The sequence below is a fragment of the Agelaius phoeniceus genome, chromosome 27 (genome assembly GCF_051311805.1).
Source record: "Agelaius phoeniceus isolate bAgePho1 chromosome 27, bAgePho1.hap1, whole genome shotgun sequence".
Taxonomy (NCBI): Eukaryota; Metazoa; Chordata; class Aves; order Passeriformes; family Icteridae; genus Agelaius; species Agelaius phoeniceus.
This window is the reverse complement of record NC_135291.1, coordinates 5,721,205-5,748,503: the sequence shown is the minus strand read 5'-3', so window position 1 is coordinate 5,748,503 and position 27,299 is coordinate 5,721,205. Positions and strand designations below refer to the sequence as shown.

The 27,299-nt window shown below is 51.9% G+C and overlaps 2 protein-coding genes across 5 annotated transcripts in view; both read right to left on the bottom strand.

The window, feature by feature from the left end:
* The window catches only part of LOC129132039 (uncharacterized), a 286,230-nt gene that overhangs the window by 35,313 nt on the left and 223,618 nt on the right, over positions 1–27,299 (bottom strand). The window lies entirely within an intron of this gene.
* Positions 711–27,190, bottom strand: LOC129132022 (uncharacterized). Its single transcript, XM_054651005.2, has 6 exons — positions 26,985–27,190; positions 23,857–24,778; positions 14,244–15,299; positions 11,199–11,240; positions 10,547–11,043; positions 711–5,498 (listed from the first exon to the last, which is right to left on the bottom strand). The coding sequence occupies exons 2-6, from the start codon at positions 24,004–24,006 to the stop codon at positions 5,153–5,155; spliced, it is 2,091 nt and encodes a 696-aa protein (XP_054506980.2). The 5' UTR covers positions 24,007–24,778; positions 26,985–27,190; the 3' UTR covers positions 711–5,152.

The window sequence follows — 27,299 nt, the reverse complement described above, 5'->3', positions numbered from 1 at the left end:
GGGAGAGTCTGATGGTGCAGCAGTGGAACCCACAGATGTTACAACTGTCCAGGTTCCAGCTGAACTGCAAGGGCAGCCACAGGCAGCAGCAGTTGCCCCTGTAGAAACAAGGAGGTCTAAGATGAAAGCAGAGCACCCAGATAAAAATAAGAAAGGAGGGTCCTCACAGCCTACAGAGGTTACAATCATCACTGAGTCCCTGACGTACGAAAGTCTCCCTAATCTGCACAGACATTGTACGATGGAGATGTGAAGCTTATACAACCTGATTACTTTGGGTCTGGAACATTATGGGTACAGATGATCAAGTGGATAGTGGAGAGGCAAGGAATTTGGGACCCTTGACCCAGGACTCAGGTATCAATCAGATTTTTGTAAGGGAGCCAGGGTCCCTTTCCCTCTAGGAGCAGCTTTTAATGAGTGCCAGAGAGAGGTTTGTCCACAGGGAGAGCATGCAGGAGCACCACCATAGAATGTTCTGGAAGACCCTTGAGGAAGGGATCCAACAGCTGAGAGAAGTAGCAGTACTGGAGATACTCTTTGGGAGGGATGGACAGCATGAAAATGACCCCGACAAGGTCAGCTGCACAGGGCAAATGTTGTGGAGCCTGGCAAATCTAGGGCCATCTCAATACACCACCTTCATTGCAATGATTAATGCAGATACCAACCAAGAGACAGTGGGCTCTGTCGCCAACAAGCTCAGAAATTATGAGAGTATGAGCAACAGCCCAATGCAGGCTCATGTCTCTGCCATGGTCAAGGAACTCAAAGAGGAGATGAGGGAGGAGGTGAGGCAGGAGGTGAGGAGGAGCAGTTCCCATATGGCACCAGTGCAAGTCACACGCCCCAAAGTCAGAGCCCAATGTCCCCCAGCTAAAGAGAGAGGGTAAACATCACAAGCTGACCTGTGGTTCTTCTTTTGCGACCATGGGGAAGACATGGGAAGGTGAGAGGAAACCCAATTTATGGAAATAAATCATGCAGGACTCAATTTTTTTCATGGTGGAAAAAGCCCCCTCTTTATTCAGGTAACTTGCTTTTATACAGTTTTACAGAGCTTTTGTGTGACTCCAATTGGTTAGCAGCTTTCTTGCCAATTATTTTATTGGTAAGTAACAAGTTGTTAACCTGTATTGATTGGTCACTCAAACTCCCAGTGTGTACATGCAGGAAAAGTTGTTTGTGAGCAATAGTTTTCATTCTTCTATCTAACATTGTAAAAAAAGTTTATACAGGTGCTAGTTGCTTTTCACCCAGGAATAGATTGTTATGTTAACAAACTGCTCACACCAGGATTCCTTTCACATGGGAACTTGTAAAGTGCTAGTTTGACAAGGCCAGACACTGATTTTATGAGAGCAGGCTTGATTTTATGAGGCCTTTCTTTAAAATCTCTCTACTTTACTGCAACATTTAGTGATAGGGGCACCTATCACGCTTTGGGGTAGGGACCTGTTGTGCCAATGGGGGACTCGGCTAGAAATCCTTAAGCCACCACAGGATTTGTAGTCAGGGACACTGAGCAGTGCACCACCCTGCAGCTCTCATGGAAAACTGATCACCCTGTCTGGGTGGATCAGTGGCCCCTTCCTGTGAAAAAGTTAAAGGTGCTGCAGTCCCTCTTTCAGGAGCAACTGTCAAAGGGCCACATTATACCATCTGCCAGCCCTTGTAACACATCTCGTTTTGTAATCAAGAAGCCAGGCAAAGACAGGTGGTGGCTCCTGCAGGACCTCCATAAAATCAATCAGGTCCTGGAAGACATGGGTCCCTTGCAACCTGCCCTACCTTCTCTCTCCATGCTACCGAGGGATTGGCACAGGGTCATCATTGACATCAGGGACTGTTTTTTCAACATTCTCCTGTACCTCGAAGATGCCCTCTGATTTGCCTTTTCCGTCCTGTCTCTGAATAAACAGAGCACTTCTACAGAGATACCATTGGACAGCTTTGCCCCAGGGTATGAGGAACAGACAAACAGTTGGCCAATGGTTCATGGCTTGTATGCTATCTAGACAGGACAGAAAAGGCAAATCAGAGGGCATCTTCGAGGTACAGGAGAATGTTGAAATTAGACAAAATTCCCAAATGTGATAATTCTTCATTATATGGATGACATTCTGATTTGCGGAAAGACTTCCACTATTCTAAACCTTGCTTTAGCCAGTGTTTCCAAAGCAGTTCAAGACATGGGGTTTGAGGTAGCTCCAGACAAGATACAACTATACCTCACTGTGGAAATACCTTGGCCTCAGGATCACAGTGAGGACCATTGTACCTAAACCACTTGACATCAAGAATGATTCCAGGACCCTGCAAGAACTCCCATCAACTTTGCAAGGGCATCAACTGGATTTGTTCTCTGCTGGGAATTACAACAGAAGACCATACTCTGCTATTCCAGCTTCTAAAAGGCGGTGAGAACCTGGACTCTCTGCGATCACTTACACCAGAGACCAAGGAAGCAGTAAATAAAGTGGCCGATGCCTTAAGAGCTAAATAAGCCCACTGGTACAGTCCAGACCTACCTTTCTCACTAGTGATCCTTGGTCCTAGTGCTAGATTTTATGCCTTGCTTTTTCAGTGGAATAAAAAGTCACTTGATCCCTGTGACAGTATGTGCAGGGGTCTTAGGATGAGGGAAGAGATGAGGATCTGACTCCATGTTTCAGGAGCCTTGATTTATTATTTTATGATATATATTGTATTAAAACTATACTAAAAGAATAGAAGAAAGGATTTCATCAGAAGGCTGGCTAAGAATAGAAAAAGAAAGAATGATAACAAAAGCTTGTGTCTTGGACAGAGAGTCCAAGCCAGCTGGCTGTGATTGGCCATTAATTAGAAACAACCACATGAGACCAATCACAGATCTACCTGTTGTATTCCACAGCAGCAGATAATCATTGTTTACATTTTGTTCCTGAGGCCTCTCAGCTCCTCAGGAGAAAAAATCCTAAGGAAAGGCTTTTTCATAAGAATGTATCTGTGACATCTCACTCTTTTAATTTTAATTAAATGAAAAAGAAACATGTTTGTAATTTTGTCTGCTGGGCCCATGCAGAGGAAAGAACAAACACTTGACAGGTTATCTGTTGCCAATCAAAACCTCCATCAAGTGCTGATGTGGAATGATCAGGGAAATTCTTCACCTGTAGAACAAAAATTCTTTCATATCACTAAAACAATCTTACAATATAAGAAAACGCAGAAAACAATGCAAAGAAAGTTTTCATTGCTTCAAGGCCAAACAGCTGAGTTTCAGGATAAAGTCCATGGACTGAAGATGATCTTCTTGGACATTTCTGAAAGTCCCTTTTGATCCTGAAACAGGCTTGCAGAATCCTGAAACAAAGAACTGCTGAAGAAAATCATCAATAATTATCAAAAATCCATGGACAGTTATCAAACAGTTTTGAAAAAGTCACTGGAATGTCTTGGCCACAGCCCTTTATTGAACCACTTGGGCCGAGGCTAATTTTTGGCTCTTCAATGCTTTTGAGCTGCTACTAGCTCTTTCAACTCTTTTTATTTTCTTTTTTTTTTTTTTTTTTCAGAAAGAGCAGCAGCAGAGGAGACTCTGAGGCCCTGTGGGGGCCTTGGCCCTTGTGGAAGGATCAGGGATTGGAGCAGTGGCCGGTGAAAAGTGAAACGCCCAGGCTAGATAAGTGTCCAGCCAACCTCCAGCCAGTAAGGCACTTCCCCAACCCGGAGTCAGGGGCTTGTGCCTAAGGCGATGTCAAGCCTTGCGGACGTGTGGCCGCAGTAAAGAGCTCCGAAGTCGCAGGATGAAATGAAGAGGCGACCCTCAGTTTCTTCGGGGGGCGGTTTTATTGGTAGGGAAACGTGCAGGTTCAGGTAGAAGAAGCTGAGAGCCCCGAGGCAGGGAAAAGCCTCGGTTTTACAGAGGGTGGGAGGGGTGAAAGATAGCAAATCAGAGAGGGATACATTAAGGATTGGCATGATCGGAGAACCCATCAAACACAGTTGCGGGAGGGACCCTGGCCCCTAACCCAATCACTCGACACCCTGGCCCGAACTCTCTAGAAAAAGAGGCAGGGGTGTCGAGTGACAGGCAGGCTGCCAGGGGTGGGCAACAAGAAAGATACATTTGGTAACCAAGACAACTGGGGAGGGGTTTGGGGATTGACACAAACTGGTAACAGGGCAGGACTTTCTGAGAGAACAATGGAGGGAAAACTGAACAAGCATAAAACACACCACAACATGGGATCCCAGACCTGGCCCACAGAATGGTGGCCCAGGTCCTGACAGGGGAAGAAAAGCCCCCAAACTCAACAGCTGGCCAGGCGGTGGCCCTGGCCTAGGGAACTGAGCCAAACGGCCCACACCCGGCCCGTGAGGCAGGCTCCATGGTCTCACAACCTGGCACCCTGCTGCCAATGCTTGGGCAGCGCAAGTGACCGAATGCTTCGTCCCTTTAGCACCACCGGTGCACACTGGCAGTTGGGAAACAGAAGCTTCCCCGAGTATCTTCATCTCAGGTCCGGGGATGTTTTTTCCCCACAGCAAGCGAGTGATGGTTGCTTTCCGCTGTTTCTCTTGCCTCTGCAATGCAAATGCCAAAAGTGTTCCTCCCTTCTGCCTCCTGGTACCACCCCCACCCCCTTTGGGCTGGGGACCAAAGGCAGAACTCCTGGGAGCCACCTTCCCCACGCTGCTGGGGCACACGGAGGGAGTCAGGCATTCCAACCCCCAACGGGAAGTCCCTGACCAAACGCAAACCGGCCTGCAAAAAAACACTGAGTTTGAAAGCAGGCAGCCGGGCTGCCCCCGCAATCAGCTGCCGAGCCACGCCTCCCCAACGGAGGGACAGGCTGGCATCCCTTCCCCTGTCCCAGCTCCCTCTGCAGGGGCAGCCCCAGGACAGCCTGAAACCTCAGGGGGAAAGCCAGGCTGATTGCAGGTGCCGCAGCATCCGCCACTAGGGGCAGCGGGACCATGGGCAGCTCTGAAGACGGTTCCACGGGCTCGGCACCATCATCAACATCATCTTGAACTGGGACTGGGCCAGCGGAAGGTGGTAGAACTGCCAGGGGCGCCGGTGCCGCTTGCTGGTCACTGTTCTCAGCTTCAACCTCCTCCACCGGCATGGTGGGCGAAGGTGGGGCCGCCACGGTCAGAGCCCTCACGGGCTCTGCTGGAGGGGCAACCGCGGGAGGGGCTGCGGGAACCAGCAGCATCCGCGGCATGGCCGGGGCAGGACCTGTGGTGCCGGCCAGGGCGGGATCCACACCTCCAGCTGGGGCGGCGCAGCCAACTCAGATCCCCCCCGAGGGCAATGATGGGGGGGAAAAGTGGCTCCCTTTGAGCATGCTCCAAAGGTGCAGAAGAAACTTTTCCTCGGCTGCAGGCAAAACCTTGCTCCCCCGTGATTCAGCGTGGCCAGGAAGCAGCAGTTCGTGTTCCTGGAGAGGGTCCTCTCTTGCTGGGTCCAGCGGGAAGGGAGCTTGACCTCTGCAGTCGGCAATCCACTGAAATGAAGATTTTATAAAATGTGTCTGTGACATCTCACCCTCATTATTATTGAGTGGGTCTTTAGAGCCCACCAACCCAACAAAACGATAACATCACAAGAAATTATGGCTCAGTTGATCACCAAGGCTCGAGCTCATCTATTCTCCTTAGCAGGAATTAACCTTTATACAATTAATTTATCCCTCATTACCGAGAATCTTAATTGTCTTTTACAAACATCTGAACTACATCAGTTTGCTCTTGATAGTTACCCTGGCCAGCTTTCAATTCATTAGCCCAAACACAAAATTTTTAAATCAAATTACAGTCTTTTACCCAGCCCAAATCCTTTGAAGGCTCTGACCATCTTCACTGATGGATTTGGGGGATCTCACAAATCTGTGATAACATGGAAAGACTCAGAGACTCAATAGTGGAAAGACAATGTGGATATCATTCAAGGGTCCCCCCAGATTACCAAATTAGTAGTGGTGTTCAGAGCCTTCTCAAAATTCCAAGGGCCCCTCAATTTAATTACAGATGCAGAATATGTAGCTGGGGTAGTCCAGAGGGCAGAAAATTCCGTTCTAAAAGAAGTTTCCAATCCCAAACTGGGATTGGATGAATTACAGGTATGAATTATTTTCTGTTCTGGTTTGAAAGCGAAACCAGTGAGAGACTCCAAGTGAGAAATACAATTTATTAGGAGAAGGGAAAAAAACCCCAAAAACATGCAATAATACAAAAGAAAAAACACTGACAGAGTCAGAATACAACCTGACACCCTGCTAGTTAGGGTAGTGGTAGCAGTCCAGATGAAATGGTCTTGTTGAAGTGGTGATCCTGTAGAAAAGATCTGGTAGTGCTTCTTCTCTGGAAACCAGTGGGTAAGGGCAGCTTGTTCTGTCCCAACCCCCAGTTTATATCCAGGTGGGGATGCTGAGCTCCTCCCTCCTTGGCGGAGCATCTCACAATGGGTTGAAATCACTGGGTCATGGGGTGGGTCCTTGATTACCCGTTGAACAGAAATGGCTCCCGGAGGGAGTCATCTCTGAGTCATGTGGCAAGACATTGATGGGCCCGTTAACAGGAGATAAGGAAAAAACAGTGCCCCTCCTGGTTTCAACAGCTCTTGAGGATGGGAATAGAATACATCTTTATATTGTAACCTAGGACAGTCAGGAGTTAGCAATTTTGTTATTTTAATGTTCTATGTGTATCTCAGCGAATATTCTTTGAATCTTACCCATTTATCTTGAAGCAGTACAATAATAATTACTAGGAGTATTAAGGAAATACACATTAATACACACATTAGGGCTTCTTTGAGTCACAGTAGTAACTGCCTGAGACAGAAATGCAACATTTTCCAAATAACTTTAGCAGAACTAGCCATCACAGGCTAATCCATTTTGGTTTTAACAGATGCAAACAATAATTATAAGTATTGTACTGTGAACTCTGAGGCAGATTTTACAGTTGTACATTTTTGTAACTCTTGTGTGATAACCCTTCAATATTTTTACTCTTGGCATATGTTATTAGTTTATTAGGGTCCTTAGAATATGAAAACCTTGATATATATCAGGAGGTAAGGTGGTTGTGAGGCTCTTGAGAGGTGGAAACTTGGTGTTTGTTTGCCTTCTCATCATCCATTTGCAGGGAAAAGCTGGCTTCTCACTGGACTGGGTGAGAGGGCGTGTTGATTTCAGCTGCTGTGAAACAGTTATCTCATGCATCCGGCCCCATCTCTTCGGGCAGATTTGAATGTTTCTGCTTTCACAGCACCAAACCCCCACACATTTCTTTCCACCTTTTTTAGCCGGGCCGGATCCTCTCAGGTGGCTTTTCCATGCTCTCCTTCTGGGAGTGAGGTTTGCAGGAGCTCCTGGTGGTGCCATTCCCAGCCCTGCCCTGGAGGCAGGGTTGGAGGCAGGGCCATTCCCACTGGAGGCACGTCTGTGTTCCACGGAGGCTGCCTTGGGTGCAGGGCCCTGCCCCTGTTGCAGGCGGGATTGGGGGTGTAGGCTCATCCTCTGATGCAGGCACAGCCAGGCTCTGCAGAGGCACAGCTCTGGAGCCCACTCGGTTTCCATGGGAAGTGCGGGTAGCCCCGTCTCAGCGGCATGGCATGGTGTCCTGCCCCCCCCATGCTCCGTTCCCCCGATTAGGGTGGCGTGCTGTGCCCACCCGGGTCGGCGATACAGCAGCCCAGGGTGGCTGCTTGGTGATTGCAGCAGTCCTGAGGGGACATGGGGCATCTTGGAGCTGCCAGGTCTGTGGTGGCCGCCATCTCTCCACATGGCTGAATTGAGCAACTGGGTCTGCTGGCTCCCTGGGCAATGTCGGCATCCCCATGTAATATATGTTAGAAATAAATCATGCTATTAAAGAACGTGTTTTATAAAGATTGTGAAATCTGAAGGTGTCTCTCACCACACACGGTCTGAGAGCAGATGTCTATTCAGATTCTAAAGATTCCTGGACATGGCTAAGATAACGATTGACACTTTAGCGTAAGAATGGACGCTCCCAGCACGATGATCACCAGTATCTCGAGTCTTCTTCGGAAACCGCCTAAGAGCGATCATTGTCCAGCAGATAACATCAATCAAGATAGCCAGGGACACCAGAGTTATACATGTGAATACATGGCTTCCCCAAAGTCTATCAACACTGACTATCCACTTGGAGACGATCTTTGTCCAGCTCTGCACGCTGAAAGAAACAGCTATGAATGTGAAGAGTTACAAAAGAAATTTGGACTCCTTCGCCTCGGGCACAATAAACTGTATAAAACCTTGGCGCTAGAAGTGGCTCTCGTGAACAGGGTGGGGGGATTCAATGCAATAGAGGTCAGATCCAGGTTCACCCAGCGCCCACCCCGGGTTCAACGCTGTCTCTTTGGCTGCGGTGGTTTTGAGGACTGTATTTCGGTCGCGCAAAAAGAGAAATCTTTTTGCATTTTTGATAATTTGGCTCACAATTGATCATTTATAACATCCGGCTTGGGCAGCCTGCGAATCTCCGTTTGCCAGGATTCCCGCACTCCCCGGGGCTGTGACGCTCCCCACGGTCGCTCCACAGTTCAGCCGCAGTCCCAATGTAGCAGGACACATTTTCACAGTGGCTGGGGCCCGCCGGCTCCTGCACGGCGTTACACAAAGGAGCGGCTGTGCTGCTGCTCTTCCCCCTTTGCCTCTCATATTCCAACTGTTTTAGCAAGTCCATAATTGCTGACCAAGGCTTTATAACACCGATGTTCTCACCATTAGAGGCTGCTGCAAATATATATTGTCCAGCTCCCTCCCAAAAGTGCAAATCTAAAACGGTCCCTTCTGATACATCCAGCTGATGGCTTTCACACCATGTGAACCAAGCTTGTAGGGCTCATTCATCGTAATCAATCCCTCTCCTTTTGAAGAAGAAAATCTACAGAGTTTTCTGGTGCTGACATCCAAGCTCCCATGGTCTCCTAGGTGATTCCACTCCACAAAAACAGGGCTAGAAACCTCACAGCACTTTCCAATGTCTACTTAGCAAAGTCCCGGTTTTTCACTGTGCCGGCTCTCCCGCCCGATTCCCAGGTTTACGCTGTATTTATTCTGGTTCTAGCACTGATTCCAGCTCTAGGCCACTCGTAACCCGGTTCTACACTGATTCCCAGCTTTTACACTGCTTGTAACCCAGTTCTACACCAATTCCCAGCTTTACACTGTAATATTCCCGGTTCTAAACACCGGCTTTTTGCCATCTGTCTCCTTTGCTCTGTGCCAGGTTATGGCTGAGTCCCGATCACTTGGAGGTCACCACGTGTTAGGTCATGTGCAAGGGGAGAGGGCACAGGAGATGGAGACCACTCACCCCCAGTTTCATGTGGCAACAGAGGCAGTTTATTTCCCAAGCCCCCCTTATACAGAGCATTTGAAAGATCGGGTCTGGATGCTCTCATTCATTTGAACTCCACGCCTCTTCTGGTCCTGGCCACTGAGATGGCTGCAGCCTTGGGAGATATTTAATTGGACAAGATCCTTTTCAATCACAGTCACACGTGCAGGGGCACGCATACAGACAGAAACAGTCAGTGCAAACAAGGTATCTGTGAAAAATTCCCCTCGGAGGTCATGGAAATCCTCCCTTCAGATGCTTTTGCATCTCCCGCTGTGTGAAGGTTGGGGCCTTGAGGAGTGAGGGTGTCAGCCCAGGACACGTTTCAGTGATCCTGCAGGCAGAGCAAACCCAAGGGTTTGCTGGCTCTGAGAGGCCCCCTCAGAGGGAGACTGAGGGTCACAGCCCACAGTGGCCCAGGAGAGCTCAAAGGGTCTCCTTTTAGACCTCTATTGATAGGGCCACAAGAGAGTGGGCTTCAGTCACAAGGATGTTTCATCCCAGCCACAGTTTGGCTTGGCACTTCCTCTAAAAGTGTGAGAAAGGAATGTTGTGCCATTCAGGCAAGAGGAATATTTTCCAAGGCTGGCCATAAGGAAAACAGGAGCCTTTTAGCAGTTCCTGGGAGCAGACAGTGTTTCTGATAAGCTTGGAAAGAGCAAAACCCAGGTGCTGTTTCCAAGGACAAGACCTAACAAGCATTTCTCAGATCACACTGCAGCCTGGAAAGGAGGAGGGGGCAATGCACCACCACACTGGGATCTCAGGGGTGCCCATGGCCTGGGTGATGCTGCCTGATGTCAGCCACCCACCAAAGCCACTCTGTCCCTGCCTCCCACAGCTGCACAGGGCAGAGAAAATTTAACCAAGAGTTCCTGGGTTGGGATAAGACAGGGAGAGATCCCTTACTAAACACCAAAATGGGCATCAGAGACCCAGCCTGGGCACAGGGAGAGAATTTATTACCAACCAAATCACACCAGGACGAGGAGAGGGGAAAGAAATTTCTCCAACACCTTCCCTCCATACAACAGGATCTTAAGGACCATGAATAACCAGAACTCTGCCCAACGGGGGTCACTGGGGATCATCCAATGCGGATCCTCCCATGGGGGATGGAGTTGGAGCAACTCCAAAGCTCTTTCTGCACTTGGGGCACTCAGAGGACTTCCCTTACCAGTGCCTCCGTTGGTGTTGGGTCAAGTGAGAGCTCCTGGAGAAGCTCTTCCCACACTCAGGACACTCGTAGGGCCTCTCCCCTGTGTGGATGCGCCGGTGCTTGACAAGAGTGGAGTTGTGCTTGAATCCCTTCCCACACTCGGGGCAGCAGAAGGGCCTCTCCTCTGTGTGATTCTGAAAGTGCCGGAGGAGATGGAAGTTGGTCTGAAATCTCTTCCCACACACGGAACACTCGAAGGGCCTCTCCCCAGTGTGGATCACCTGATGCTGGATTAGGTGGCAGCTCCGGCTGAAGTTCTGCCCACACTCCCCACACTCAAAGGGCCGTTCCCCAGTGTGGCTCCTCTTGTGCACAATCAGGTCGCAGTTCCACCTGAAGCTCTTCCCACACTCCCCACACTCATAGGGCTTCTCTCCAGTGTGGGTCCTCTGGTGCCTGATTAGGCTGGAGCTCCGGCTAAAGCTCTTCCCACACTCCCCACACTCGTAGGGCCTCTCCCAGGTGTGGATGCACGGGTGGAGTTGCAGTTAACGCCCTTCCTGCAGGTGGGGCAGAGGAAGGGCCTCTCCTCCTTGTGAATCTGCTCATGTACGAGGAGATGGGAGCTGGTCCAAATCCTCTTCCCACACTCAGAACACTCGTATGGCACCTCCCCGCTGTGGATCTTGCGGTGATTGATGAGGCTGCAGCTCTGCCCAAAGCCACATTCCACACACTCTTAGGGCCATTCCCTCTGTGTGGATCACCTGGTGGTGGATCAGGTTGCAGCTCTGAAGCTCCCTCTGAAGTCCTTCCCACATTCCAAGCACTTTTTGAGGTTCTCCCCACCCTGAGGCTTTTCCACCAGCTCTGAGCTCCGGCTGGATCTCCCTCTGGCCACCTTCCCAGAACAGGAAGAGTCTTTCCTCCTCACAGCTCCTGGGGCTGGGTTTGCAGCCCCTCCTTGTGTGGGATCTCCAGGGCTTTTCCTCCCTGTTGGATTCCTGTGATGTGGAGCCACTCAAAACGGCCTCTTCCATGAGGTTTTGCCATGGGGATTTGTCCTCCCTGGTCTCCCTCTGCAGTTCAGTGCCTGGGGTAAGGAAAGAAAAGGAGAGGAAGGAATGAAGAAGGAAAAAGGACAGAATGAGGAGAGGAAGGAGGGTGGGAAAAGGAAAAGATGGGATTTACCACTGTACCGGAGGGACGGGGAAGGAGATCCACCCAGTGTATCCCGATCAGGATAGAAGGGGGGATTGTCCTGCAGCTGAGGTGGGGGGGGGGTTGTCCTGCAGCTGAGGGTGATCCTGGGCTGGGACATAAAGCAGAGGAGTGGGGGGAAAGTGGCAGTGACTTCCTCCTCACCTGCCTCAGTGTCCCATGCCATCTTCCTTTTTCTCGCAGCCTCCTCCTCCTTCTCCATCTGGACAAAGTTTGGGATTGACAAATCTTGACTTGGGGGAAAAACAATGTGTTAGCACCTTGTTCATCAAGTCCAGCTCCAGAAGTCACTGCCCCATTCACTGTCGGCAGGCCCAGACCCTACTCATCTCCAGCCTCCCCCACCCCTCCAGGCTGCTGGGATCCCCCAGCTCCAGGATTGTTCCTCCTTGCTCTCCTTACTCCCAGTGAGCCCCAAAACCGACGTCACACCCCTAGCCCTGCTGGTACCAGGCAATCACCATGTGGGTCCTCCAAGACCCCTCCAAGGTGCATTTGTGGCTCAGCTGATGGGTTCTGTGAGATCCAAACATCCCCTCCCTTGCAAAAAGCCCTCCTGGACACTTCCTGAGAGATGTGGGATGAGCTCCCCCTCCCTGCTCACCTGCAGGATGTGGAGGGGGGATTGATGCTGCCAGGACCAGGGGGAGCTGCAGACTCAGTGGGTGGGGAACTGCATGGTTCTCCTCCTGCTCCTCCTCTTCCTGGTCCTTTTCCTGCTCCTCCTTTTCCTCCTCCTCATCATCTCTCCCTCCTCTTCCTCTTGCTCCTCCTCCCTGCCCACCCCAGACCCTTTTTCCCCACCACCCCTCCCCCACAGTCACAGCACCACCAGCTTTTAGGTGGAAGGAACCCCCCATGAGCCCCCCAGGGATGGGCAGGAAGCTTGGGGATCTGCCCAGTGCAGATCCATTCCCCCCCAGAGCTTCAGGGAATTACTCCAGGGATTGAGTGATGGAGACACAAAGGGATCCCCATGGAACTGCCCTTTTTCTCTGCCATCCCCAACTTTCCCTCCCATCTCAAATCATTCCCCCAACCCAGAGACCCCTCCAAACTCAATCTGGGGGTCCCATCCCTCTCCCGCTCTCTCAGAATCTTCTTTTCCAGGCTCTTCTACCTTTTCCCCAACATCTCATCAGCCCCAACCCTTGCCTCTGTGCTTGGTTTTGGGGGTTGCAGGCCCCTCCTACTCAGTCTGGGGGGCCCATCTCCCCTTTCCCTCAATTATGGCAGCTCTTGGATGCTTTTTCCTGGGAGGAATCCCTCAGTTTTGGGACTTTTGGGGTGTAGTTTAAGAGTGTGACAGCTCTATCTGGCTTTCCCCTCCCTGTTGTGGCCTCTCAGCTGCCCCTGACACCCTGGGGGTGCTGGGATTTTCTTCCTGGGGACAAGGATGTTCATCCCCTTCCAGGAGCCCAATGCCCGGCTGGGGCTCCAGTTCAGGGGGTCCTTGAGCAACTGCCCCAGAACCTCCCCCAGGGTCTCCCAGCACAGCCAGAGCCACTTGGCCTGGGGTCCCCAAAGGCCTCAGTAAGCCCCAGGTCCCTCCCAGGAACCCTCAACCCCCTCCAACCCAGCATCCCCCACATCCCCTGCAAGTTCCCCCCATGACCCAGGCCATGGCCATGTCCCCACATGTCACTGGCCATGTCCCACCATGTCCTCACCCATGGCTGTCTCCCCACAATGTTTCCATCCTTATCATTGGCCCCACATCTCCATCCATGCCCATGTCGCCCCATGTCCCCATTCCCATCCATGACCATATGTCCCCATGTTGCTCTCCATGTCTGTATCCTACCATGACCACATGCATATCTTAATTCAATGTCTTTATTTTTACCCCAATATCAGATATTTTAAAGGGATGAAGATAAATGAAAAGAAAATCAAGGCCAAAAGAAAAGGATTTCTGTGTCCATGCTGGCAGAGGACCTATGTGCTTGGTGTGAGGGAAGAACCTTTTTTTGGTGGAGTTTCCACCCCACTGTCTCAAAAATCTTGGTCTTTTCCCCACTTTTTCACCATTTGGCTGCCAAAGACACCTTTGGGCAATAGGAAATCAAAATCATGGCATCCCTGAAATTGGAAAAGACCTCCAAGACCATTCAATATTCCTTGATGCCACCAGAAGATAGGATTGAATGCAAAAGATTTTATGGGGGTGGAGGTGGAAGTCAACAAATCTGCTCTCTCCAAGGAATTCCCATTCCTGTTGGTCTGCGTCCCAATGGATGTTCCTGCCCCTGTATACATCCATGTGCCCACGGGAAGCCAGGAAGATGTGGAGCCACCCAGCCAGGTGTCTTCCAAACACAGAACACCAGGACCATGGATCATCATGGCTCTGCCCAACGAGGGTCACTGGGGACCATCCAATGTGGATCCTCCCATGGGGGATGGAGTTGGAGGAATGCACGAAGCTCTTCCTGAACTCGGGGTATTCACAGGGCTTCCATTAGTGGCGCCTCCGTTGGTGTTTGGTCAAGACTGAGCTCGTGGAGAATCTCATCCCACACTCAGGACACTTGTACGGCCTCTCCCCAGTGTGGATGCGCCGGTGGATGGTGAGTTTGCAGTTTTGCTTGAAGCCCTTCCCGCAGTCGGAGCAGCGGAAGGGCCTCTCCTCTGTGTGACTCCGCTGATGTACAAGGAGACTGGAGCTGATCTGAAACCTCTTCCCACACTCAGGACACTCGTAGGGCCTCTCCCCAGAGTGGGTGCGCTGGTGTTTTCTCAGGTCCGAGTGCCACCCATAGCTCTTCCCACATTCCAAGCAGGTGTAGGGCCGTTCCCCTGTGTGGATCACCTGGTGCCGTATCAGGGCCCAGCTTTCTCTGAAGCTCTTCGGACATTCCCCACACTTGTAGGGCTTTTCCCCAGTGTGGATCCTCTCATGTTTCCTCAGGCCAGAGCTCTGGCTGAAGCTCTTCCCACATTCGCCACACTCATAGGGCTTCCCTCCAGTGTGGATCCTCTGGTGTTGCATCAGGTAGCCCTTCTGGCTGAAGCTCATCCCACATTCTCCACACTCATAAGGCCGGTCTCCAGTGTGGATCATCTGGTGTTGTTTAAGTTGGCCCCTCTGCCTGAAGCTCTTCCCACATTCCCCACACTCAAAGGGCTTTTCCCCAGTGTGGATCCTCTGGTGTTGCATCAGGATGGAGCTCTGGCTGAAGCTCTTCCCACACTCCTCACACTCAAAGGGCCTCTCTCCAGTGTGGATCACCTGGTGCCGCCTCAGGCTGGAGCTCCAGCTAAAATGCTTCCCACATTCCTCACACTCATAGGGTTGTTCCCCAGTGTGGATCACCTGGTGCTCGGTCAGGTTGGAGCTCCGACTAAAACCCTTCCCACATTCCAAGCACTTGTGGGGCTTCTCCCTGCCATGAGGCTTCTCCACCAGCTCTGAGCTCTGGCTGGATCTCCGGCCGCCTTCCTGGCTCAGGGGGGGCTCTTTCCTCCCTGCAGCTCCCTGGGCTGGGTTTGCAGCCCCTCCTCGTGTGGAATCTCCAGGGCTTTTCCTCCTCCTCCATCCAGACACGCCCTGGGAATGAAAAATCCTGGTATGGGTAAAAACAAAATGAGAGCATCTTGGACTGGGAGTTCTTCCTTGCCCAAGTTTATTTCAGAAAGTCATTGGGCATCTTGTGTATGTAAGAACCTCCAAAACACCACGATTCAGCACAAAAATCTTGCAAACTTCAAGACACAGATTAAAAACTTCTAAAACATCACGATTCAGCAATACCCCCCTCCAAAATATAAAGATTCACACACCAAAATACCCAAAGCAACAACAATTAGCCCAATGAAGCTCGGAAACACCAAGATACAGCACCGTGAAAATCGTGGATTCCCCTTCCCTGGTAACCTGCTGCATGGCGGGGGAGAATGCTACTGGGACTGCAGGGAAACTTCATATACAGGGAGAAGTGGAATCTTGTAGTGCCTCCTGTTTCTGCTCCTCCTATGCCAATCCACTAGGAAATGGGACAAAACGGGCCCCTAAAAACCTGCTGGGTTGAGGGATTAACATTCCAAGAGTATCCAAGGTTGAGCAAAATTCTGCTGGATTGAGGATATGCTCAAGAGCATCTGGGATTGGACAACACAGCTGGATTGAGGGATAAAAAAATGCCCAAGTATTGGGGAAGATGAAACAGGAAAGCCTTATAAATATGATTGTCTGGCAAAAGATTTTGAGAATATAGAAACTATAAGCGAGATTGAAATGAAAGCAAGCTTTGAGATACCTCAGGTACTGAACAACTCGAAAACAATGGTATTGCTGGCTGAAGGTAATCCCCTTTTGATAGAACAATTCCCTCTGCTTGCAGACAGGTCCAAGGGTCAGAGCAGACCCTACCAGCTTGGCAGAAGGGGCCCAAAGAGGAGTTTTTAGGGTTTAAAAGGAAACACATTATGGTAATGTAATGATTCTTATAGGCTGTATGTAAATGCTCTAGGATTTGTATATTGTACTGGATTGGTTAGTGAGAATTAGAATTTTCAACACAGAAGAAGATTTATTGTATTGTAATGGGAACCTCGCTCTCTTACGCTTTTGCTCTCTTACGCTTTTACTCTCTTACCCTCTCATCCTCTCTACCCCTCTCTTCTCTCGGGCCTGCTCCAAGCTGTGCCTGGCAGCTCCAAGCAGGGCCCTGCACCCGGGCCCTTTGCAATAAACCGCAAGTTCCAGGGCCTGGCTGCAGAGATCTCTTCCTGACCGTCCTACCCCCTGCCGCTCCTACACCCAAGAGCACCTGGGGTTGGCCAACACAGCTGGGTTGAGGGATATCCAAGAGCACTGGTACTAGCCAGAAACACCTAAACTTGTAATAGGTGATTTGAAAGTAAAAGGTACCTTATTGTTGTCTTGTTTGTGTGTGAGAGTGAGTCACACACAAAATCAGCCTCAGCTTCCCCGGCTGGTGGGAAGGGGGGGCTGTGGAAAGAGGTGTGTGTGACCCACAAATAAGCCATTGTCCCTTGGGTGGGTGGGGGCTGTGGCTTAAGGTATAGGTGACCTGCAAATGGGCCATTGTCCCCCCGGGCGGGTGGGGGCTGTGGCAGAACGTGTGTGACCTGCAAACGGGCCATTGTCCCCCCGGGCCTGTGAGGGGGCCGTAGCTGAAGAGTGTGAGTGACACAAATCAGCCTCACAGGTGAACGGGCACCGGAGGCAGCAGAGTCAGGGCCCTCCCAGGAGGCCGGGAGATACTGAGACCAAGAGGCCAACGCCAAGGGGAGGGGGCCACAGGGACCCGCGATTCTCTGTCAACAGGGATCCACTTTGTGTCCTGAGCGTGTGAAAGAATGTGTGGAAGTGAATGAGAAATAGAAGCGAGTGAATGTAGACAAATGAAAGTATATGTAATGTAGATTGTGTATTTTAAGCTTCACTCTATCTCCTTGGAGGGAGGTGTATTGTATGGAACGTAGTGTGAGAAAAAGGTTTTTTATTTTTGTGTGTTTAGTTGAAGGAAAAGTGGTATTTAGGTTGTTGGTGAAAGTGAAAAACAGAGGCAAAAGATGAATAGATAAGATCTTGAAAGATGAGACAGAAAACCAGTAAGTTGGATACAGGAAAAAAAAAAAGAAAAAAAAAAGAGGGAATACAAGCATACTAGCAGAGATACCCCAAAATAGGCCTTTGGCAGTTATATTAGCTAACAGAGATACAACTCCTTGCAAAAGGAGAAAATAAAGGGTATGTAGTAGTTGATGGGAAAAACATGCAAACTATGGAAAAAGGGAAATTAACCTTAAACTAGTAAGCTCAAACTCGTGAATTATATACTTTAAAAAGAGCACTAGAATATTTAACACAAAATAAAGGAACCATATATACTGATTGAAGGTATGCCTTTAGCGTAGTACATACCTTTAAAAATTTGGAAAGGAAAAAGATTACTTAATTCAAGAGGAAAAGGTTTAGTACATGAGGAACTTATTTCAGAGGTTTTAGAGGCATTAAAATTACCTAAAAGACATAGCTATAGTACATATTAAGGAACCCCAAAAGGGAAAGACCCCAGAAATAAGAGGAAATAATTTGGCAGATGACGAAGCCAAGGATGCAGCAGAAAGTGGAGCTGAGTGAGTTATGTTAATATTAACTCCAAACGAGGAAAAACTGGAAATTCCAAAGTTAAGGGAAGCCGAGAAAAAATAATTAAACAAGACAGGAAGTGAACAAGATAAATCAGGGAAATGGAAACTTCTTGATGGAAGACAATTACTTAATAAAATGTGCTTACTAGGAAAATATTAGAAGACATGCATCAGAAAACTGAGGCCAGAAAACTGAGGCCTGAAAACTGATGACAACAGGAGGATCTCCTAGAGTTCAAGTCTGGCATCAAGTTAAAGCTCTGACAACCAAAAGAGCCTCTAAATGGATGAGCAGGGCTCGGTTATTACAGTATGAAACTTGTTCAGTGGCACAGGAGGATTCAGAACTGAGGACAGGGCAAGGGTTTAACCCAGCCTCCTGTTTGAACAGCCTGGAGAGGGGCTGGCAAGGAACCCAGGACTGCACTCAAGGGACAGAGCTCCAGACCCAGGCTGGGAGAGATTGATGAGACAATCCCTGGACTGAGGGAGAAAATGTGTTTCTGGATGGCTCTGCAAGGGCAGCAGAAGGGAAAAGAGCTACAAGACAGGCTGTTATTAAGGAAGGGGAATCAGACAAAGCACAGGTCACCGCCCCATGCTCAGCTCAACCCGCGGAGCTGTGGGTGCTTGTAAGAGCCTGGCACTGAAATGCCCTGGGCAGGAAGGCTTCAATATCTTCTGCTGACACCATGGCACATAACAGAGGGGCAAAAGCAATTCTGACTGCTTCAGCAAGCACTGCATCACTAATTAAGGTATTTCTAAAATAATTAATTCATAGAGAAGGGATTGTGGAAGCAATAGACTCAGAAAGAAGAACTAATTTTACGCGAAAGATCCTTCAGGAGGTTATGGCAGCTTCAGGAATGCAATGGGACCTCCATAACCCCTGGCACCCCCTGAGCTCAGGTCAGGAGAAATAAAGAAACACTTTTGGAAGCTGGTGATAAAAACCAAGATGCCGTGGGTACAGCTTTTGCCATTGGCTATGGCAAGAAGAAGAACCAAACCCAGGGCAGATATTCAATTATCTCCCTTGGAATTGATGTCTGGAATTCCTTACCCTGGTAACTCTCCACCTTGTGCAGGGTGGAGATAAAGGATGTATGTTTCAAGCAGTCCGTGGCCAGAATCCTGTCTCTTGTGAAATCTCTCCCACAGGAAGCTGGGCTGGCACAGAGCCTGCCCTGGGACTTTGCTGTTGCCAACACCCAGCCAGGACATCGGCTCCTGCCTAAGGAGTGCAAAGCAGCACCACTGGTGGCCAAGGGGCCCATGCCAAGTGTCCCTGAGGCCAGAAACAGCCGCCAGCACAGCTGAACACGGGGGGACCCCTCAGCCTGGCCTCAGGGGCTCTGAAGCCCCGGAGATTTGCACTTCCCGCCTGCAGCAGGACCATGGCAGCCGCCCCTGAGCCTGCCCTGAAGGCAACGCAGCAGCAGCCAGGGCTCCACAGCGGGCCAAGCCCCTGGGCCTGCCCACAGATCCTCTGCTCAAACCCTCGGAAATCCTGGCCACCCTCCTCTGGCACCTCCAGCCACTGCGGCCAAGCCTTGCTGCCACTGCTGCAGCTTCAGCGCTGGCTGGGCCTGCACTGCCACAGCTGCTGGGGAGCACCACGGCACAATTCCACTCTGGGGCTCACTCACACCCACACTCTGGGCTGACTGCGATTGCATTGCTGAAAATACACCAAGTTTATTTCTTCTAAATCTTATTTCTCTGCTCAGAAAGGTTTCTCTACTCAAAGGTTTGCCTTTGGCTTGGGGAAAGGAATTTTAAAGGTTTTATTTAAGGGGTGTTACACCACTCAACAGAGATGAGTTCAACATCTCCACAGACTGGGAATAGCCCAAAAGACACCCACAGAGATAACGACCTGCAACAAAACATCAACGCCCAGCAGCAAACAGCAACCAACAGCTACCCCAGACACTGCCCCCGGCACAGCTGGAGACACCTGGTCTGGAAAAGGCTGAGAAGGAAATCCAGGAGTGTGGACCGAATTCACATCAGAGGCAATGAAATCCCGGTCCAATAGGAAACCAAATACTAAAAACTACACAAATTGGAAGCAATGAACATTAAACCAATGGATTTAGATTGGTTCAGATTGTAGAAAGTTTAGGAAAAATCTAGTAAAACTCACATGCCATGGAATGATTTTCTCTGCCCACCCGGGCTATGTGTGAAAGAAATGATTTCTGTTGCACATCCTGGCCAAAATCAAGTAATGCCTTGACTCTCTAAGACTAAAGAGATTCTTGTAGAGCTTTTGTTTTCCCTGCAGTTTCAGTGACAAAATTACAACAAGAGAAAAAAATTTTGTAGTATGCCCACTTTATATTGCCAGTTAGGTTTGAGACAAAAGTGTGAGAATCAATTTTTGGTCTGGGTTTTTCCATGTTCACATTTATGTTCATTTTGCAAAATTGAACAGCTTTAAACCTAACACTTTAAACTCGTAAATAGTTAATACTTTTTTTTAAAAAAAGCAGATTCTGGGGGGGGGGGGGGGGGGGGGGGCACATATGACTCACCAGATGGCTGCCCTGGAAGAGAAGCTTCATTCCAGGCAGCCTGCAGAGGAGCTTTAGAAATGCAAATGAACACTGCTGGGCAAAGCCTGGACAATGTACCTGGGTCTCTTGCCTGGGGCAGGAATTGGGCTGATTCCCTCTGTCCCTCACCCCAAGCTCTGCCTGCTTGCACTGATGGAATTTGCACAGCTCAAGGCAGAGCCCAGGGTGAGGATATCTGACCCTGCAACAGAAACGGGCGAAGCTGCAAAGGGAAACAGCAAATGGAGAATGTTGGGAAAACTTCACTAAAAGAAGTGGGTGAGGAATCATCCCTCTGCCCACTCCAACATGTGCTGTCACTGTCAGTGTTATACAGGGTGCATTACAGCACGGCGGCTGTTGCTACCACAAGTTCAGGAAAGCAGCTGAGAATCCAAGTATTTGATGTTTAAATGACAAAAAATCGGCCAATTGATGCATCCCTGGCTCCTGAGGCAGTGCAAACAATGGGAAAAACATCAACGCCCACCAGAACAAATCTTACAACACCGTGCACCAGCCCCTGGGAACCCAAACCAATTCATATCAGGAGCCACAGAACCCATTTCTCATTTCAATGCCATCATTAGATTACAAGCTGCCCTCGGAATAACCAACCAGACAGCTCCAGCTCCTGACCTTCCTGCTGACCAATCCACTGAAATGATGAACACAACATTTCACCATGGGATGGGATCAGATCATCTGTTAGCAGAAAAAGGAGGAGTTTGTGGAAAATGAAATAACTCAAACTGTTGTTGGCAAATAGATGACAAAGGAAAATGGTGAAACAGATAACAAAGAAAATAAAAAAGCAACTCATGTACTGGTCCAAACATGGAAAGGATGGGAATGGGACACGGTTTTGAGGCTCCCTGGCAGACCATGGATTTAACTAATGCTGTTTCTCCTCTGATGTGCTACAGCAACTTTCATCTTTTTACCATGCTCCACACCTTGAGAATGCAGCTCATTCAGCAGCTGAGCAAGAGGATGCAGGTGGTAGCCAGGCCTCCTGATCCAGAAACGGCTACAGAAGGACAGGGAATGAGGGCACTGAGAATAATCTCAAAACGAAAGAGGACTCAGGAAAAAAAAAATTGAGTCAATGGCAATTAATATTTGTAAAGACAAGTATTGAAAAAAACAATAGGAGGACGGATTGCAAGGAATAAAATGAATGTGTCGTTAGAAAAGGATCGTGTGAATCTGCTTTGAGATTGGGCTGGAGACTTGTAGAGTTTTAAAAGAGTTCTAATTGACACGGACTGCTGCTCAGCCAAGATCCAGCTAAATTCCTGAACTTTAGGGGAAGAACAAAGACTTAATGCAGTTATGAATTTAGGGTGTTATACTAAAGGGTGGGGGGTGCATAGTAAAGAGCACATACAGTAGGTAGATCGAGCAGCCTTGTACCTTCCAAGTACCTCAGCCAGTGGGCAAAGGGAGAGGGAGAAGTGGACAGACAATTAGGATAAAAAACAAGGCTACGTTTTAAAGATCTCCTGGGAAATGCCGCACCGCCTCTCCCTCTGCTCAGCAATAAAGTCACTTTTACAGGACTCCTCTGTCTCCTCGGGGCACAGAAACCTCCGGCCATGTGAATTTCCCCGCACAGCCCCGGGCACGGGGCAGCCGCCTCTGTCCCAGCCACAGGAACCGGGCCGAGCCAGCGCTGCTCCGGCAGCGGCTCCTGCCGAGGCAGCGGCCGCAAGGAGACCGCGGGCAGGGGATGCCCGAGAGAGGCCCCGAGCCCCTGGGAAGCCCCTGCAGAGCCATGGAAGCGGCTCCTGGCGGCACCTGTGAGCCCGGGGGGGATCCTCGTGGAGCAGCCCGTTCCCGAGGGACCGTGTCCCGTGGGAGGGACCCCAGGCTGGAGCAGGACGAGGATTCCTGTCCCTGAGGGGAGGCTGTGACATGACCGGGCTCTGACCCCCATCCCCTGCGCCTCTGGATGGGGAGAAGGGAGAGAATGCAGGATGGAGTTAAGCCCGGGAAGGAGAGAGAGGTGGGGGGAGGATATTTCCGTAGGAATTATTTCAGTTCTCGTTCTCTTGCCCTGCTATGTCTGATAATAAATTCAATTGATTTCCCCAAGTCAAGTGTGAGAGGAATGATGGATTTTGTCCTTACAAACAGGCTGTGGGTCTGCTGGTAGATCAAACCAGCACTGAGAGATAAAAGAAACAATGGGAAAGATTCTACTAATTGATGAACGGGAAAATATATTTGCTTTTACAAACAAACTTTAGTTTGCTGATAAATGAAATTGAACATTAAAAGATGAAAGAAACAATGAGGGAAAACCCTAAATACCATAAGAATTAAAAATTAAAAGGGACTGTTATACATTAGAGGAAAATCTTCAATATCAGGCCTATCGGAAAGCCTGAACCTCTCACGTACCTCAGCCAATGGGGAAAGAGAGAAGGGAAATGCGGCCGGGAAACTGGGATAAAAAGGGAGGCTGCGTCCTCCAAAAATGCCCCATGGCCTCTCCCTCTATTCGAATAAAGTGAAAGGACTCCTCTGTCTCCTTTTTGAACATAAACCTCTGATGTTTATGGATTAATTTTCCTGACAAGTGTGTTGCGCCCGACACCAGTGATTGAACTTTTCCAACCCTTACCCAGACCCTCGAGCCTTTCCTTACGTGCTGTTCCCTGCCCAGGGTGAGGAGGGAAGTGACAGAAAGGTTTTGGCCTCTCTCCAGCATCCCCGGCTCCGGCCTGGGCTCCTGCCGGGGCTGCAGGTGGGTCCCTCCTCCGTCCCGCACTCACCCCAGCTCCCAGCGCCCTCAGGGCCCGGTCACGCCGAGCTCCCGGCGGTTCGGGGCAGTAGCAGCGGCTCCTTGGCCTCCTACCCGGGCCGGGCCCAGCTCCAGCGGCGCTCCTCAGCCGCGGCTGCCGGGAAATGCCGGAGCTCGGGGAAAGGGAGACGAGGCCGGGCCGTGTGCGGAGCTCGCCCCTCGCTCCGATTGGCTGATTCTGCCGTCCCTTCTGCTTCTGGCCGCTGACTGGTCAGAGCCGGGATAAGCACGGCCCTCGGTGCCGCCCTGAGGGCGCCCCTGGCTCGGCAGAGCCGCCATTAGCGGAGCGTCCGTGCGGGCCCGGGAGGGGCGGCAGCGGCCGGAGCCTGGTGAGGCGGCGGCGGAGCTCGGAGGCCGCTTAGCGCAGCCTCCGGGGACGGGGCAGCCCCCTCTGTCCCAGCCACAGGAACCGGGCCGAGCCAGCGCTGCTCTGGCAGCGGCTCCTACCGGGGCAGCGGCCGCAAGGAGACCGCGGGCAGCCGCTCCCGCAGCGCCCTCACGCCAGCGGCAACACGCGCCGGACACGGCACAACGAACCCGCCTGAGCCCCCTGCCGCCCCCGAGGCCCGCAGCGAGCCCCGAGCCCCCGCACAACCCAGCGCGCCTCCCACCTGCGTTGCGGCCGCCTCCCAGCTCCGCCGCCGCCTCACCGGTGGGTCCCGGTCACCCCCTGGATGATCCCGGTCGCTCCCAGTATGTTCAGAATCACTCCCGGTAGGATCGCAGTTGCCCCCCAACACGGTCCCAGTGGTCCCAGTCATGCCCTGTATGGTTCCTTTCACTCTCAGTCCCTCTCAGTAAGAGCCCAGTGGGGCCCCAGGTCACTTCAGTATGAGCCCAGTCACACCTTACCCGATGCCATTTGCCCCTGCTGTGGTCCCACTTGCTCCCAGTATAAGTCCAGTCACCTCCAGTACGATCCCAGTTACTCCCAGTAGTATGCTAGTCACTCCAAGTGTGACCCTGTAAGTCCCAGTATGATCCCAGCATGGGCCAGCTGCTCCCAGTATGATCCCAGCTGTTCCCTGCATTATTCCAGTTTCTCCTCTTCACCCCTACTACAGATCTGATCACTCCCAATATGATTCCAGTCAGTCCCAGGATTATCCAAACCATTCCCAGTTCCTCACAGTATATATCTCAATTGTCACCTGCATGTTCCCAGTAGCCCTCAGTGTGGTCCCAGTATATCCCAGTATGATCCCTCGTGCCTCAGTTCTGCTCCCAGTGGGTTCTTTTCCCAGTCTGTCCCAGTCCATTCCAGTCCCTCCCCAGCAGCTGCTGCTGTTTCCCAGATCCTGTCGTCCCCCCTCATCATTCCTGGGCACTGGGATCCCCCTGCACCCGCTTTTCCTGCACCAACACCCCCTGCACCCCCTTTCCCAGGTATCCTCCTCTCCCAGCCCCTGGATCCCCCGTTTCCGTGACCCCGAGGACACCCGGGCCCCCATTCCCGGCCAGCCCAGGGCACCTCAGCCCCAGGCCTCCCTTTGCTGGGAAACCAGGCCTGGGCATGGCTCTGGGATTTATGATCTGCCAAAGGAAAGGGAGAGAACAGCAGAGAGAGAGAGAAGGAGTTACATTTCTGGGCACCAGGAACCTCCTAAACCTCCATTCCCAGTCAGGGAAACCCACCCATACCCCCATTTTGGGTCCTGTGACCCCCCTCAATCCCCTTCCCCAGCACCAGGACCCCCTTGTACCCCCTCATCTGGCACCAGGACCCCCCTGAACCCCCCCTGAACCCCCATTTCTGGTCACCGGTGCCCCTGGAACCGCCATTCCAGATACTGGGACCCCCTCGAACCCCGAATTCCGGGAAGGAAACTCCCCCTGAACCCGCATTCCCTGGCACGGGAAGCCCCATTTCTGGGCACTGGGACGCCCCTGCCCCCCCTTATCCAGGACTGGGATTTCCCGCACCCCGTCAGTGCTCTGGGACTCCCTGCACCCCCATTCCTGGCCATCCCGCCCTTCCCAGACCCCAGACCCGGCCTTTTCCTCGGCTTTTGCACCCCCAGATCTCCCAAATTTCTGCATCGCCCCATTCTCCATTCCCAGCGCTTCCTGGAAGGGGTTCCAGGGGGTCCCGGAGGGTCTCCCGGGGGTCCCAGTGAGGATCCAGTGGGATCCAGATGAATTTCCTGGAATTCCCCTTTTCCCCGTCTCACTTTTCCGTCTCCCAAGCTGCGTCCCCTTATCCACCCACCTCTCCCAGCCCCAGAGCCCCCTTTCCGTGACCCAGGGACCCCCTGGAGCCCCATTCCTGCCTTTCCCAGCTCCCAGACCCCACTTCCCTCAACACTGGAGACTCCTGGACCCCCTTTGGTGGGCACAGGGACCCCCTGGATCCCCCATCTCGCCTCTCACAGTCCCTTCCTGGAACCTTGGACCCTTCCCGGCTCTCCCGGTTCCGCTTCCCAGCCCTTGGACGCCCCCAGACCGCCCAATCTCTGCGTGCCCCCAGTTCTCCACCCCCTGCGCGTCCTCTGGGGGGTCCTGGCAGGTCCCGGGGGGGTTCAGGGGAATTCCCAGGGTTTGCTCTGTCCCCTCTCCCTCCCTGCGCTGCCCCGGTCACTTTCGCGTCTCCCAAGCTGCGGCACCGGGACCCGCCCGGGGACCGGGGACTGCCCCGGCACCGGGACCCCCCTGAACCGCAATTCCTGGGCACGGGGACCCCCCGAACTTCCATTTCCAGGCGAACCCCCCTTCCTGGGCACAGAGACCGCCTTGAACGCTAATTTTGGGGCACTGGGAGCCTCCCTGTACCCCCTTCCCCAGCCCCGATAATCCCTGCACCCCTTATCTGGAGACTGGAACCCCCTAAATCCCCATTCCCGGGCACGGAAACCGCCCTGAACCCCCATTTCTGGGCACCGGGACCCCTCCCCCAAACCCCCATTTCTAGGAACTGGAATTCTTCTGAACGTCAATTTTCAGGCACCAGGACCCCTTGAACCCCGAAATCCTGGAAGGGAACCCCCCTGAACCCCATTTCCTGGGCATCCCGTTATCTGGCACCAGGCCCCCTGAACCTCCATTCCACTGCACCAGGACCCCCTCGAGCCCCCCATTTCTGTGAACGTGGACCCCCTGCACCGCTTCCACAGCACCGGATCTCAGCCAGGCCATCATCTGGCACCGGGACCCCCCTGAATCCCGATTTCTGGGAAGGTACTACCCCGGGAACCCTATTTCCTGGGCACCGGGACCCCACTCTATCCCCTTATGCAGAACCGTTACCCCCTGAACCCCCATTCCGCTGCACCAGGACGCCCGTTCACGCCCATATCCAGGACTGGAACCCTCCCAAACCCTCCATTCTCAGGCAGAGGGACCCCCCCGCACCCCCTTATCCAGCCCCAATGCCCCCCCCAAACCCCCTGTCGCAGCCCTCCCCCTCTGACACCCCAGCCCCCGCTTTTCCTTGACTGCGGCACCCCCTGGACCCCCATTCCTGCCTTCCCCAGCCCCCACCCACCACCTTCCTCAACACTGGGGGCACGTGCACCCCCTTTCCTGGGCACAGGGACCCCTTGGAACTTCCATTGCCCTCAGCCCCCTTTCCTTGACCTGGGACCCCCTGAACCTCCGTTCCTGGGCATGGAGACCCCCCCTGCACTCCCTAATCCGGGACTGGGACCCCTCCTGGACCCCCCCTCACGTGTTCTGGGACCCCCTGCACCCCTCCCCGGCCCTCCCGCCCTTCCCAGACCGCAGACCCGCCCTTTTCCTTCACCTTTGCACCCCAGATCTCCCAAATTTCCCGATCCCCTCAATTCTCCACTCCCGGCACTTTCTTAAGGGGGTCCCAGGGGGTTCCAGGTGCTTCTCCGAGGGCTCCAGGGTGGTCGCAGCGGGGATCCTGAGGGATTCTCTGGAATTCCCCCGTCCCCTCCCCGCCCTCCTCGGTCCCTTTCGCTTCCGCGTCCCAACCTGCGAGACCGGGATCAGCCCGGCGATCGATGACGTCACTGACAGATCGGGCTGCCATTGGCAGAAAAGAAATAGCGGCGCCAATGGCAAGGCTGGAGGCGGCTCTGGGGGCTGGGTT